Below are 15476 nucleotides of genomic sequence, written 5' to 3' on the forward strand. Positions count from 1 at the left end.
AATGTAAAATTGTTCATTGTTATCATTAAAGTTATGTTTTCTTTCATATATATAATTCTAACAAAATTCATTTAAATGATGAATACATGTATTCCTATACATGAATCAAATAGATAGATCATCTATTCATTGAATTGTTAATAAAAAGTGAAATTTTCGATAGCACTAGTTGCACTATATTTAATTATCCCTTAATCGGGTTTTCTTTTCGTACACAAAAGGAAAATAATCTCCTTAGACAAAAGAGTCTAAGAAAAAATAAAAAGGAAAGCCATTTAGAGAAAAATCCAAAAAATGAAGAAAATGAAAATGGAATTATGCTTCACTTGTTCATTCCAGTAGCATCCTTGACAGTATCAGCTACACTTTGTGCTTTGGCCTTTATTTGTTGTCCTGCCTCTTGCATTGATTCTTTAGCTGATTGAGCTGCATGACTTGCCTTGTCCATCATATTGTTTGCTTTCTCCTATATGATTATACAAATTGATATGTCTCCAATTATTTTTAATCTTGAATGACAAAACTAATACTAAATACTTTTTAACAAGGCTATTAGGTATATTCAATCATCACTAAGCCATTACAAATAATAAAATTAGCATAATACTACAAATAAAACTAACTATTAAAATTAAAGGGGAATTAGCATGATACCACAAATAAAATCAACTATTAAAATTAAAGCATGACCCCTTTAATAAAATAATGGTGACGATATAGTGAATCTGAGCTTGGCCTTTAGCTTCTCCAATGTGGTAGTTCATCTTTTGAGAGTTATCTGTCATTTTTTTTTAAGAAATTAAAAAAAATATAGAGTTATAAAAGTTCAAGGTTTTTTTCTTAAAATATAATTTGTAAGTTTGTTGATATAAAACTCATGCTTGTTTATGATTTATATAGTAGTTTAGATAGAAACATTGTTTCACGAACATAGTTGAGGAAGATAGTTTGAGAAGAGGGGCCACTTGTCATAATACTATTGGAAAATAGTTCTATTTAGGACCCTTGACCTAACAAACATAGTTGAGGAAATGTTCCATATTGACCACAATTGTGTGTGTGATCTACCCTTACTTTCATTTACAAGATTAGATAAAATTGATAAAATGGTGGATTTGGGATTCACTATTACAGAAATTACGTTATATGGCATTTGTGCAATGTTAAGTAAAGAGTATATTTGACATTTACGTCGTATATTTGACGGTCAAGTATAATGTGATAACTTGATTTCGAAAAAACGTCAAGACAAATATTTCTTGATACAATTTTCGTGCAAGAAATATAATACACTCCACATACTGGTGACATATCATGTTGATTAATTCTTGATATTTATTACGTATCATATGTGATTAACTCTTGACATTTTTTATTTGTCAAATATATTTTTATCTTGATATGAAATAATGGATAAATTATTTAATTCTTGACATGTGTTCCAATAAAACAATTTCATTAATTAAAATAAACAGTTGCACATTTGAGGTCTACATATCAGTTTAATATATTCAACTAACAGTTTCATTGTTCTATACCTTTCATATATATATATATATATATATATACATACATACGATTCCAAAGTTTAAAATAATATATACTCTGAAATATGCTTTTAATTTTTAAAATTAATTTTAATGATATGGAAGCCTATTTACATGTGTAAAATCAAATATTATATTAATTTCAAATGATAAAACATATATTTTAGAGCAATTTTTTTTTAAAAAAAATATATAGAACAAAGTTGATCTACTCGGATCATTCAATATAGACTAAAATTCATTAAAAAAAAAAAACGAAATGATGAAACACGATAGATCATAATATTAATCCAAACTAATCAAGCCCCATCTATATTTGCAAACTAAACTAAATTTGTTTGTGACTTATATATATGTAACGCATCTCATAATAATTTGATGCCTTGTAGAAACCTAAGACTTTAACTTTGCCTTACTCATTACATAATTACTTCATACGATGTGATGATCATGAATTTTTTTTTTTTTATTAAATCGAAGCCACCACAATATGGTTGTACCTCATTAATAAACCGAGGGATGTGGACTTAAAATTCTATAACGACAAGACGAAATTTGTATGGTCTCTTTATCTTTTCAATATGAGATTACGAACAAAGCTCGATAAGAGATTACATCTAAAACTAATTGACAAGTAAAGTAGTCCATCTATCTTGTAAAAAATGTGAACTCTTATTGTGTTTTTAATGTAGGATCTTCAACATGGTGCTTCTTTTGGATTCACCTATTTTTAATTTAAATTTTTTAATAGATGTGAGGTGGCAAAATAAAAAATTTAGCACTGGGGTTGATAGTACATATTTATGCCATAGACCTATGCACATGTTGATCATAATTTGACAAACAAGATATAAGAGTTAACTCTAGATCTATAGTAGAGTGACTCAAGGTTAATGAATCGAAATTAATTAATGAGAATATCAAGCAACAAGCATCATCACTTGTTATTTATTTTTTTTATTTCACTAACACTATTTTGGTTTTTTTCCTTTCACTCTGCGTAGTTTATACCGCCCCATTTTTTAAAAAAATAATATTGTTCGCAAGGAAAAAAAAAACCACTCCCAAAGAAAAAAACATTTATTTTAAAAAATAATTTTTTTTTTCAAATTAGAGTTTATGTTTAAGCTGTAGATTGTATATTCAGTTGCAATCTTTTGTCTTTTTTGAAACAAATTAAAAGATCACATCTTCAGCACATGCGATCTTTTAGTTTTCTTTTTTCTAAAGAAAAAAAATTAAAAGATCGAATCTTCAAATGTGATCTACTTAGGGTTTGAAAAAAATTAAAAGATCGTGTATATCTCTAAATCTAAATTCTAATTTGAAAAAAAATGAAAATAAAAAAAAAGTAAATCGCATCTTGTACATGCAATTTCTTTTAGAAAAAAAACAAATGCCAACTTTTATTTTTTGTCCTTGGGAATGGTTTGTGAAACGGGAGCATCTTTGACATGCAACCTTCTATAAAACTAAAATATTCTTCTAATAAGTTATAAAAGTACTTTCTTTTAAAAATATAAAAAGTTTTCAAACTTGCAATATGAAAAAAAATAAAATAAAATAAATCCTAGTTATTGTTGCGAATCCCACATGAATAAAAAATCAATGGACCTCATACTCTTAATAAAATAGATGAGCAACTCATCTCATTGTTAATTGGTTTGGAGATGAACCTCATACTATGAAATAGTTATTTTTATTATAAAACAAGTTGAGGGAGAAGAGAGTTGAGAGTGAATGTATGTCTCAAAGACCTCAGTAACCATTATTTATAGAGATTACAAAACATGAAAGATAAATATATGGAGAAAATACGAAGATATTTGTAGATATGTAATTTATAGACATCTATATATAATTCAAATATTTATAACACTCCCCATATATGTCTACAATGGGATAAAACCATAGTCAAGGGAAAAATAGTACAACACATTTGCTCATCCTCATAAAGACATCACTTGATATCTCTTAGTTGTTACATTCAAATGTTGTGTGTTAACTTTTCAAATGTTGTTGTAGGTAACATCTTCGTTAATAAGCCTTTCAAATCATCATTTTAAGAAATTAATTGAATGGTAGTGGCATCATATGATGCATTATTGTCTTCATATAAGGACACCATTGCCTAGCCTCATAAATCCTCATGATTTTAGCATGATTTAAAATAATAGTTGTTTTAATTTGCTTGATAGACTTCCATAATATAAAAAATCTTCTCCATGTACTAAGTCACATATTTAAGATATTTCTCTTATGAATTAGATAAGTAACCTGTATCTTTGCAATCACCTAAATCACAATTAGATTTATGAGAATAAAATAAATCTATACAAACTAATTCTCAAATAAAACATAAATATATGTTAACTCTACTCTAATATTTCTCTTGGATGAATATAATATCTATGTAACAAAATTACTAAACGATGATAACTTATAGAAATACAAGTTACTGTCTCTTCAAGATTGGAACAATTAGGATTCTTAGTGATAAAAATGCATTCATCTCAAGGAAAAACATATGAAATTCCTTAACACATTGCTAACGCTGAAGGATCTCTTTTCAAAGAGAACCATTGAGCAAAAGCAAGATCGTTCCAAACCCTATTGTGACAGAACTTACACATTTACAATCACAACAATAGTTATGCATAAACTTTAAATTACAGCATGCTTCATAAAATTAACACTAAAGATCGAGTGAACATAACCTTGAAGAACTTTTCTTCTCGTTTCCCTTGATCTAACAACATGAACGTTCAACAGCACAAACGTCACGCCTCAGCAATCTCCTTGAGCAGGAACGAATAACACTCAACCCTTGAATAGCAAGCAGACACCACCACGAGGCTACCTTCGTATTCTCGATGTGAGAATCCAGAAGTTTTGGACTCTATATGGATTTGGTAGAGGGAAGGAGGAATTGAAAGATCATATAGACGATCGAGTAAGTGGAAAAATACTGGAGTCTATCGTATAGACTGGGTACTCGATCATTTAGAAGTGAGTGTCTATCATATAGAAAAACTCAATGCACGATCATTTATGCTCTCAAGCTATCGTATAATTTTTTTCTTTTGTGTGTACGAGTATCGTTTGATTATCAGTCGCCTCTATGAAAAAATAAAACCGATTTTCATCTTATTTATCAGTTACCATAACTGATCACAGTTTCCCACTAAGTTGGTTATTAAGAGAAAAAACTGAAACCAATTATCCCATAATTGATTTAATTACAAATAAATAATATATTCATAATTTGTAGTTTTAATATCACATCTCATGCAGTATATAAACCATAGTTCTTTTTCTCCTTTTTGACATTTAACATTAATTCCTCCAATTAATGTATCTAATACATCAAATCAATTATATCATATATCATTGAAGCAATTTAATTATATCATATATAATCAAATTCCCTCTCGTTAATTTGAACACTTCAAGTTAACCTAAAAACTGATTCTCAATATGAATCCATTAAGCTACCAAGGTATGGACCTGTAACTTGAAGCTCCAACGGTACGTAAATAACTTACTAAACTCTTTAATCACGATATCCACTATCCATTAACTGCTGGACACTCTACTAAAGACCGATAGTTGCACACTTCGCGCTACAGATATATTTCTGTGTCCATTGGATATAACCAATCAACAATACAATGACCCTTCACAAATCACTCGTAAGTACAGCCGGGCCAATTCTCTCGGAGTCTCGTACTTTGTAAACAGTTTATACACATTGTTAATAATAATAATATAAGTGTTATTTTATTTGCATTTACTCATATCTAATAAACCAAGATCCATGGTTATTTTATGCAGATTTAATAATGTATATGAGATATACAAGTGGATCATGTTGGGATTGATGTCCTAATTCTTCCTGAGTCTTGTTGTTTTGTAAAGATACACATTGTTCAATGAATAAAATAAGTGTTATTTAATTCTGGCATTTACTCAAATCCAATAAACAAAGCTCCTTGGTTATCTTATTTGAACTTAAGCATGTATATGTGATATACAAGTGGATCATATCTTAAGTGATAACCTAAATAGATCTGTAGTGTAAGGATTAAGGTGGGATACCTGATCCTGGTGACATTACGGATACGGCCCACTTTGTAGAGGTTTACAAGTATTGTAAACTACTACAGATAGTAGATCCTAACCATTCATGTGGAGACGTGGAGCGGAGATGTCCTATACAAAGAGTTTGATAAGACCTGGAACACGAGATAACTAGACTCTGTATATAACGCCGTTGATACTAGAGATTTGCATCTCACCTAAATGACCATAGGTGACACGACCTCAATCTTAAGTGTTTTGAAAACTCCTGTCTTTGAGGGTGGTCCTTTGATTAGTATGGGTGAGAGTGGCCAGATTTCCAACTCAACATGCCTACCTTTTTGGGGACTTGTCTGATCTGGGAGCTGGGAACTCAATCCAAAAGATGAAATTCACTTCTTTCCCGAAGCAGGGATAAGTAGAGAGATTGCTTCCTTAAGGACTGATTCTGGGGCTTGAACATAGTGACCATAGCTTCTCTTTGGAAGAGAAGACTCAGTTATAGTAGGACAATGACTTATGTTCATTAGAGGGATCAGTGGTACTTAAGGAGACATATGTAACTACAGGGGCATAACGATTATTGGCCCAGCTGTACTTACGAGCGATCTGTGAAGGGTTGTTGCATTGCTGGTTAGTTAAGATGGACACATAATATATCTGTAGTAAGGAGAGTTCAGCTGTCAGTCTTTAGTAGAGTGCCTGGCAATTAATGGATGGTGGATCCCGTGACTAAAGAGTTTAGTCAATTATTCACGTACCGTTGGAACTTCGGAGCTACAGGTGTATGAGGTCCCCTTGGTAGCTTGGATTCTGTTGAGGATCAGTTCTTGGTGTTGATTTGAAATGTTCAGATTGACAAGAGGTTTTTTTATTATATATGATATAATCGGTATGATGTATAAGATATATTTAGTGGAGGATTGATGTAAATGAGATTTACATTAAGTACCATGGAATAGAAAATGAACTATGGTTTATATGTTTCATGAGATGAAATATTAAAACTATAGGTTATAAATATAGTATGATAAGTTGTTAATTTTTAATATTTATAATAATATTAATTATTGGATTATTAATTATTTTTCTTTTAAATAACCAAAGTAGTGGGTGGTTATTGGATCATGGTAACCATGAGTTTAAAAGGAAAGTGATTTCCTATTTTGAAAAAATAAGTTTTTACAACAGTTTGAAAAGGATTTTTTAGTTTTCTCTCCGCGCAGAGAAACTCACGAAAGTCGTCAAGTAAATACGGATTTACTAAACGACAGCTGGGCGAGCTAAACGATCGTGCAGGTTCGAGCTAAACGATTGTGCAGTATTTATTAAACGATCGTATAGCTTTGCTAGATGATCGCTGGCCCAAGGTAAACGATCGTGTAGTGTCTGTAGGCGACAGACCGAGTAAAACGATAGAGCTAAACGATCGCATAGCTTTTTCTAGACGATCGCATAGCTCTATCTAAACGATTGGGCATCGACCTATACGATAGGTCTCCGCCTTCTCCCACTTGACTAGTCGTGTACGCGATCGTTGTTTCCTCCATTCGTCTGCCTCATACCAAGTCTGAACAGAGCCCACCCTCTAGATTCTCACATCGAGAATACCAAAGTGGTCTTGTTGGTGGTGTCAGACTTAACTCGACACCGTCGAGGTTTTCTAGAGGTTGTTCGTGGTGTTGTGGAGGCCGTTTGTGACCGAGGAGATCATTGAAGACGAGCTCAAAGTCTTCGTGCTGTGTTTGTGCGGTGTTGCAGTCGTGTAGATCGAGTGTTTGTGGTCAATGTTGTTCGATCAGATTCATTGAACGGAGCGTGGATAGTTGATGCATTTGTTCGTAGAGTTTTCTCTTGTTCATGCTATAATTTCTGTATGATTTGCATAATCGTTTATGTTTGAAGACGACTGTAAATATATGTTCATTCATGATTGTAATTTGGAATAGTCTTGTTCCGTTGCTCATGGAAATCTCGAGTTCTGATTTTCTTTAGATCATGCCTTAAGTAATAACTTAAATGGTCTGTAGATAAGGATAAATGAGGGGTACTTTATCCTGGTGACACTACGGATACGACCCGCTTTGTAGATAGTTACAAGTGTTATGATATGCTACAAATGGTCTGATCCTGACCATTCATATGAAGACATGTAAGTGGAGGTGTCCTATACAAAGAGTTTGTATAAGACCGGACCATGAGATGATCAGTCTCTTTATATAACGTCGTTGATAATTGAGATTTACATTTCACTAAAACAACAATAGGTGACATGACCTTAATCTTGAGTATTTTGGGAACAGCCTATTAGGGCAATCCTTTGATTAGTATGGGTGAGAGTGGCCAAATTGCCAACTCAATAAGCCTACCTTTTTGGGGATTTGTCTGATTAGGGAGTTGGGAACTCAGTTACACAAGACGGAATTCACTCCTTCCCCGAAGCTGGGGTAAGTAGATAAATTGCTCCCTTAAGGGCTGATTCTGGGTCTTGAACATAGTGGCCACATTCTCTCTTTGGAAGAGAGGACCCAGTCATAGTAGGACTATGACTTATTGTTCATAAGAGGAATCAGTGGTACTTACGAGCGATCTGTGAAGAGTTATCATACTATTGATTGATTAATATGGACATAGAAATATATCTATAGTGAGAAGAGTGCAACTGCCGATCTTTAGTGGAATGTCTGGTAGCTAACAAATGGTGGATCTTGTGACTAAAGAGTTTAGTCAGCTATTCACGTACCATTGGAGCTTCAAGCTATAGGTCCATAAGGTCTCTTTAGTGGCTTAATGGGTTCAAGTTGAGAATCAGAATTTGGGGTTAGTTTGAAGTGTTCAAATTAACAAGAGGAAATTCAATTATATGCGATATAAATGGTGTGATGTATGAGATACATTATTTGGAGGAATTGATATAAATATGATTTATATCAAGTACCATAAATTAGAAAAAGAACTATGGTTTATATGTTTCATATGATGAAATATTAAAACTATAGGTTATTAATATAATGTGATAAGTTGGTTATCATATTTATTTATAATATATTAATTATAGGATAATTATTTCTTTTTCTCTAATAATTGATTGAGAGGGAGGTTATTGGAAGTTTTATAGTAACCGTGAGATAAAAGAAAAATTGTTTTCCTAAATTTTGTAGTTGCTTCATTCGAAAAGTATTCACAGAAAAAGCTATCAAGTAAAAGAGTTTTACTAAGCGATAACATTGAGAGACTACACGATCAGCTAAGCGATCATTTATAGTTGACTATACGATAGTCACTCAACTGATCATTGCTACATGATCGAGTAGCAAAGTCTATGTGATAGGCTTCAGTTTACTAAACGATCGAGCACATCATCTATGCGATAGACCAGCTTCTTATCTCCCACTTGCTTCATCGTTTACTCGATCGCTTACCTCTAGTCTCTTCCTCAAACCAAGATCATACAGAGCCCACAACTCCTGGATTCTCACATCGAGAGTGCCAAAGTAACACTTATGGTAGTGCCCTTACTCAGTTTGTGAATCGAGTTGGACTCAACTGGGGTCGAGGCTTATTCAAACTATCGTTGTGTTCATTGTTCGTGTTGTTGGTGTTTTTGTTCGTTGCATTCAAGTGTTGCTGTTATTGGATGCATTGGAGACCGATGAAGGGATTCTTGAAGAATGATTCTTCAAAGGTACGCATACTCTATCCCTTGATTCTCTTATAGCATGCTGTAATTTCTATTTATGTATGACCTGCTAGTTTTCATTTAAGACTATAATTGTTTGTGTTCAATCTAAATGGAATTTGGAATGATCCCTTCTGCTGCTCATGGAAATCCTCATGTTTGATTTTCTTCAATTACATCTAACTCCTTAAGTACCAGTGATTCCTCTAATGAACAATATATCATAGTCCTACTATGAATAAACCCTTCTCGGGCCAAGAGAAGGTGGGAACGCTACATTGTTCAAACCCCAAAATCAGCCCTTAAAGGAGCAATTTTTTTACTTACCTCTGTTTCGGGGAAGAAGTGAATTTTGTCTTGTGTAGCTGAGTTCCCAACTCCCTAACTAGACAAATTTCCAAAGTGGTAGGTTTGAGTCGGCGATCTGACCACTCGCACTTATGCAAATCAAAGGACCGCCCTCATAGGCAGGAGTTCTCAACTCACTTAGAGTTAAGATCATGTTACCTATGGTCATCCTAATGAAATGAAAGTCTTTGTCATAAACGGCGTTATATAATAAGACTAAACATTTCGTGGTTCGGCCTTATGCAAACTCCTTTGTATAGAGCATCCCCACTCGCTTGTCTAATACATGAATGGTTAGGATCAGACCATTTATAATACTTTATAGCACTTGTAACATCTACAAAGTGGGCCACACTCGTCATCAGGATAGGGTTTCCCTCCTTTATCCATATATTACAAACCATTTAGGTTTTCACTTAAAACACGATCCACTTGTATGTCTCCACATACATGCTTAAGTTATAATGATAACCAGGGATCTTACTTTATTGGTTTATGGTTAACGAAGCTAAAATATCTCATATTTCAAAGACTGTAGTGAATAAAATATCTCATATTATTACATCACAAATAGTTTGTTCATACAGGTGTTTACAAACTATAGAACCTTACGAGATTTAGGGTATCAACCCCAACAATCTCCCACTTATCCTAAAGCTAGTGGGGTGTACAAGAAAAATACAAGTACAAAACAATAAACTAGGGCACAAAAGCCCAGTACAATAATACTCCCATTTACCCTAGTCCAGCGTGAACGGTCCCATAGACTCATGCTCTTTAGGTGATCCTCAAACACTGTAGCCGTGAGAGCCTTCGTAAACGGATCAGCAACATTGTGCTCCAGAGCTATCTTTGTGACAATCACGCCCCCTCGATGCACAATCTCTTGGATGAGATGGTATTTTTGCTCTATATGCTTGTTGCACTTGTAACTCTGAGGCTCTCTAGAATTCGCCACAGCACCACTATTATCACAATAAAGAGTGATGGGCCTAGACATGTCTGGAATAACTTCTAGATCAGTCAGAAACTTCTTGAGCCAAGCGGCCTCCTTAGCAGCTTCACAAGCCACTACATACTCGGCCTCCATAGTGGAGTCAGTGATGCACCCCTATCTATTACATTTTTCATCGAGCAAACCAGTTCATGGGTGAATCGGGTCTTAAACCGCCATGAGGTCTTCATCGTGTAGAAAACTCCAGCAGCTAGACGATCGTTTAGCGCACACTAGACGATAGGAACATAAGATAACAATCGTGTAGACGACGACGAGGTTGTGAAGCCTGATCATCCATGTGATCGTGTAGCGTGATGACAGGTAAACGATTTACCTTGAGTTACCAAGCGATTGTTTAGTCAGTAACTAAGCAATGAAGCTTGCTGACCTAAACGATCGTCTAGCATTCGCACTTTAAATGATACACGAGCATCTCATCGTCTAACCGATGCGTGCAACTTGGTAAACGATTTACCTTGCGATGCTAAGTGATCGTTTAGTCAGTTACTAAGCGATGAAACTTGCTAACCTAAATGATCGTCTAGCGAGTGTGCGCATTAAACGATACTCAGTGATCGCGTGCCCGACCGTTAACACGATACAACCAACTCTTGATCGCATACCCCATCTTTTAACCGATGCGTTCAACCATGATCGCGTACTCCTTCATCTTTATGATGCGATGGACAGCGATCGTGTAGAACTTTTTCTGCACGATGCGATCAACCTTAGATCGCCTCCTTCCTAGAAGAGCCGCAACCTTTGCCCAGAACTTCGAAGAACGACTTGAGACTTCAAACACTTTGAATACAGACTCGATAATGATTATTTATGCCCAAAAACGCAGAGGCCTTTACAAATAACCACAAATGTAAAAGGAATTAAACAAACCGAGGCGATTCATCCTGAAAACATCCATTAATCCGGCACATTTACAGCAGATTTAACATTTAAAACAACGTAGAAATGCACTCACCATGAATGCATATTTCATTTCGTTGCAACAAATGAAATCGGAGTATCAGAAACCTGGCTCTGATACTAGTTGAAGGATCTCATACCGAGAGTTCCATGAGCGGGTTCAGATCGCTCCGATTTCACAGTGACCGAAATACAAAAGATATACATTCAAAACTAACAGTTATGCGTACAAACCTAATTATCGACATGCTCAAAACACAATGAATAATAGGGAAAGGGTTCATACTAGTTGAAAACTCTCTTCGCATGTCTGAACCCTAAGCAGCGGAAACCCTCCAACAGTTCTACCAACACCTGGCAAGTATGTTGACTGAAATAGCACGATTAGTAGAAGCACAAACACTACAGGGGGAACGATACCACCACTAGTAAAACCCGGATATCCTTGGAGTGAAAACCCAAAGATTGGGCTTTGGTGAATTTGGTAGAGGACGGAGGATAATGCGTCGTGTAGACGATAAGCAAGTGGGAGATGAAACTGTGCTATAGTATAGTGGAAATGCTTATTGTATAGAAGAGCTACACGATCGTGGATGAAAGGTTGGACGATCATTTAGGAAAAACGTATACGATCGTTTAGAGAAATCATGAGGCAGATGATCGTTTAGACAGATGAGCTTTTATCGTATAGGCTCTCGTGATCGCTTTCACGAATTCTTTTGGGCGGACTAAAATTATGAATGCATGATTTGAAAAATGAAAACGCTTTTCATTTTATCCTGCCAGTTACCATAACCAATGCTGCCCATTACCCGTTCAACACTGCCCATGATTTGAACGGGCTGAACAATCATTTGAAAAACGATCACTATTTGTTATTAATGCGATAGAGATAGGATATGATTGTATGTGGTCACCTTGCTTTCATGCATTTTGCATCATCGCATAGGACAAGAGTAGAGACTTAGGAATAAGCTCTATGAACACTTTTGCATTTAACACATGCGTCATAGACTTAGGAGCATCACATTTACATTGGAAAATGACTTGCTGTGTATGGTTGTAACATGATCGCATAGTCTGACGCATTTACAAATAACGCTAGCTAAAGATCTTCTCAACTCGATACTCATTGCATCTATCACACAACTGCCTTTTCTCAAATCTGCCGCGTTTGTTTATTTTCTCATTAACGCAATCAACAACAAACCAATAATTTATTTACTTGGTTATTGCAAGGTTTTCATAAAAATTACCAACGCAATCTGTTTTCACAAGTCCCTGTGTTCGACCCTGCACTTACCAGGAATTCAAGTGTAAATTCCTCTGAGTTTTTGGCACCGTTGCCGGGGACTTTGGCAAAATAAAGTGCTAACGGTAATTTTTCTGATTTCTTTGCAGACTCTCAATCTCTGGCCAATTACAACCCAGAGATTGAGAGAACGTTTAGAAGAAGATTGAGACCCCGCCAACAGCAACCCTAGTTAGATAAAGAAGAGATGGCGGAGCAGCCTGGAAATGGAGCACTAAATGATAATAATGTCATGGCGAATCCAATTTTGTTGGAAAACGATCGCAATAGGCCTATTAGGGACTATGCATCGCCAAACCTCTATGATTTCTCTCTGGGAATCATGAGGCCTGCCCTCGACGGAAGCAGATTCGAAATGAAATCGGTGATGCTGCAGATGATCCAGACTGTTGGTCAATTTGGAAGAAGGCGTGGCGAGGACCTGCACGCCCACCTCCGAAGTTTTATTGAAATCTATAACATGTTTGTGTTCTCGAACATCTCTGTCGAAGAAGTTCGACTAACATTGTTCCCATTTTCTCTCTGTGATCAGGCTAGGAAATGGGTATATTCTCTCGAGCCAGAAGAGATCACTTTTTGGGAACAGGTAGTGGAGAAATTTATGAAGAAGTACTTTCCACTTACCGAGAACGACAGACGATGGAAACTGATTACAAATTTTGAACAAGACATGGACGAATCGCTTAGTGATGCTTCGGCGAGGTTTAAGAGGTTGGTCCGGGATTGTCCACATAATAGGTTACCAGACTGCCTTCAAATGGAGATTTTATATCATAGTTTAAATCTTGCTTCGCAGACTGCTGCCAATGTGGCAGCCGCTGGTGGTCTGCTTGATAAAACATATGACGAGGTGAAGTACATCTTGGATCGCATCTCTAAGAACCATGAAGATTGGAGAGAGAACGACCAGAGATTGAGACTCAAAGACACTGACGCAAATGACAGTGCTATTGCTTCATTACAAAACCAGATGACTGCAATGATGAATTTAATCCAAGGATTGTAATCAGTAGCCCAACACAGCAAACTGGGCAAATCAATGCAATCAGTCAAAACACCGCAAGGTGTGCAACTTGCGGTGATGGGCATGTGATGGAAGTTTGCCTGCAAAATCCACAATCTGTATACTTTGTAAAGAATAACCCTTTTTCGAATACATACAACCCCAGATAGAGAAAGCACCCCAATTTTGCTTAGAAGAATCAACAACAAAATTTTTAACCTGTGGCGCAGAAAGTAGGGCCTCCAAGATTCTTCCCACGCAACAACGGTCAAACGAGAAATCAAGCAAGTAGCTCACAACCACCGCAATCCTCTTCTTTGGAAAGTTTACTGAAGCAATATATAGAGAAAAATGAGACCGTGCTTCAAAGTCAGGCTACGTCCATCCACAATCTGTATACTTTGTAAAGAATAACCCTTTTTCGAATACATACAACCCCGGATAGAGAAACCACCCCAATTTTGCTTAGAAGAATCAACAACAAAATTTTTAACCTGTGGCGCAGAAAGTAGGGCCTCCAAGATTCTTCCCACGCAACAACGGTCAAATGAGAAATCAAGCAAGTAGCTCACAACCACCGCAATCCTCTTCTTTGGAAAGTTTACTGAAGCAATATATAGAGAAAAATGAGACCGTGCTTCAAAGTCAGGCTACGTCCATCCACAATCTAAAATTATAGATGGGCTAGATTGCGAGTGAGCTGAAGCGTAGACCGCAAGGGGCTCTGCCAAGTTTAACTGAACTTCCACGCAACCTGGGGGTATCAGGTAAAGAGCAATGTCAGGCTGTGACATTGCCAGTGGAAAGACTGTGAAGGGAGAAAAAAAGGAGCTTAGTAGAACAACTTCCATTGCGGCTGAATCTGAGATTACGGTGACGCAAGAAGAAGGAAGAGAAAAAGAAGCAGTAGTACCGGAGGTTGCATCGATCTCAAAGTCAACTGAAATGGGAACCGTGAAAGTTCAGTTACCCCCTTTCCCGCAGAGAATAAGGAAGAAAAAGAACGAAGAGGTACAGTACCAACACTTCTTATCTATGTTAAAGTAATTACATGTTAATATTCCTTTCAGTGAAGCGATTGAGGAAATGCTTGCCTACGCCAAGTTTCTGAAGGATATGGTAACTAAGAAGAGGGGAGCTGGAAAATTTGTCACGGTGGCGTTAACGCAAAGTTCCAAATCAATAATTCCACTGAAGATGAGCGATCCTGGGAGCTTTACTATTCCTTGCTCCATAGGAGGACTGTACATCGGGCAAGCCTTATATGACCTGGGAGCCAGCATAAATGTGATGCCTCTGTCAATCTTTAGACAATTAAATGTAGGGCAACTTGTGCCCACAATAATGACTCTCCAACTGGCCGATAAATCTCTAGTGCATCCAGAGGGGAAAGTGAAGGATGTGCTGATAACCATTGATAAGTTTATCCTACCAACTGACATCATCATATTGGACTATGAGACCGACAAAGATGTGCCCATCATTCTGGGGCGACCTTTTCTATCAATGGGGTCATGCTCAAATTGATGTGCATAAAGGGGAAATCACTTTGAGTATCAACGGACAGAAGCTCAAGTTTAATATAATTC

General features: G+C 36.0%; 1 protein-coding gene across 1 annotated transcript; it reads right to left on the reverse strand.

The window, feature by feature from the left end:
- Positions 1-322: 322 nt before the first annotated feature.
- LOC120068474 (uncharacterized) lies at positions 323-785 on the reverse strand. Its single transcript, XM_039020259.2, has 2 exons — positions 714-785; positions 323-466 (listed from the first exon to the last, which is right to left on the reverse strand). Exons 1-2 carry the CDS (start codon positions 783-785, stop codon positions 323-325), a joined length of 216 nt encoding a protein of 71 aa, XP_038876187.2.
- Positions 786-15476: the final 14691 nt, after the last annotated feature.

The sequence above is a fragment of the Benincasa hispida genome, chromosome 12 (assembly GCF_027475165.1).
Source record: "Benincasa hispida cultivar pf3 chromosome 12, pf3_genome.v1.1, whole genome shotgun sequence".
NCBI lineage: Eukaryota > Viridiplantae > Streptophyta > Magnoliopsida > Cucurbitales > Cucurbitaceae > Benincasa > Benincasa hispida.

Bases quoted from the DNA above. Each gene is read 5' to 3' on its own strand.
- LOC120068474 (XM_039020259.2), bottom strand. From the start codon at position 785: ATGACAGATAACTCTCAAAAGATGAACTACCACATTGGAGAAGCTAAA. The intron at 467-713 runs GTCACCATTATT...ATAATCATATAG, and splicing joins AAGCTCAGATTCACTATATC to GAGAAAGCAAACAATATGAT.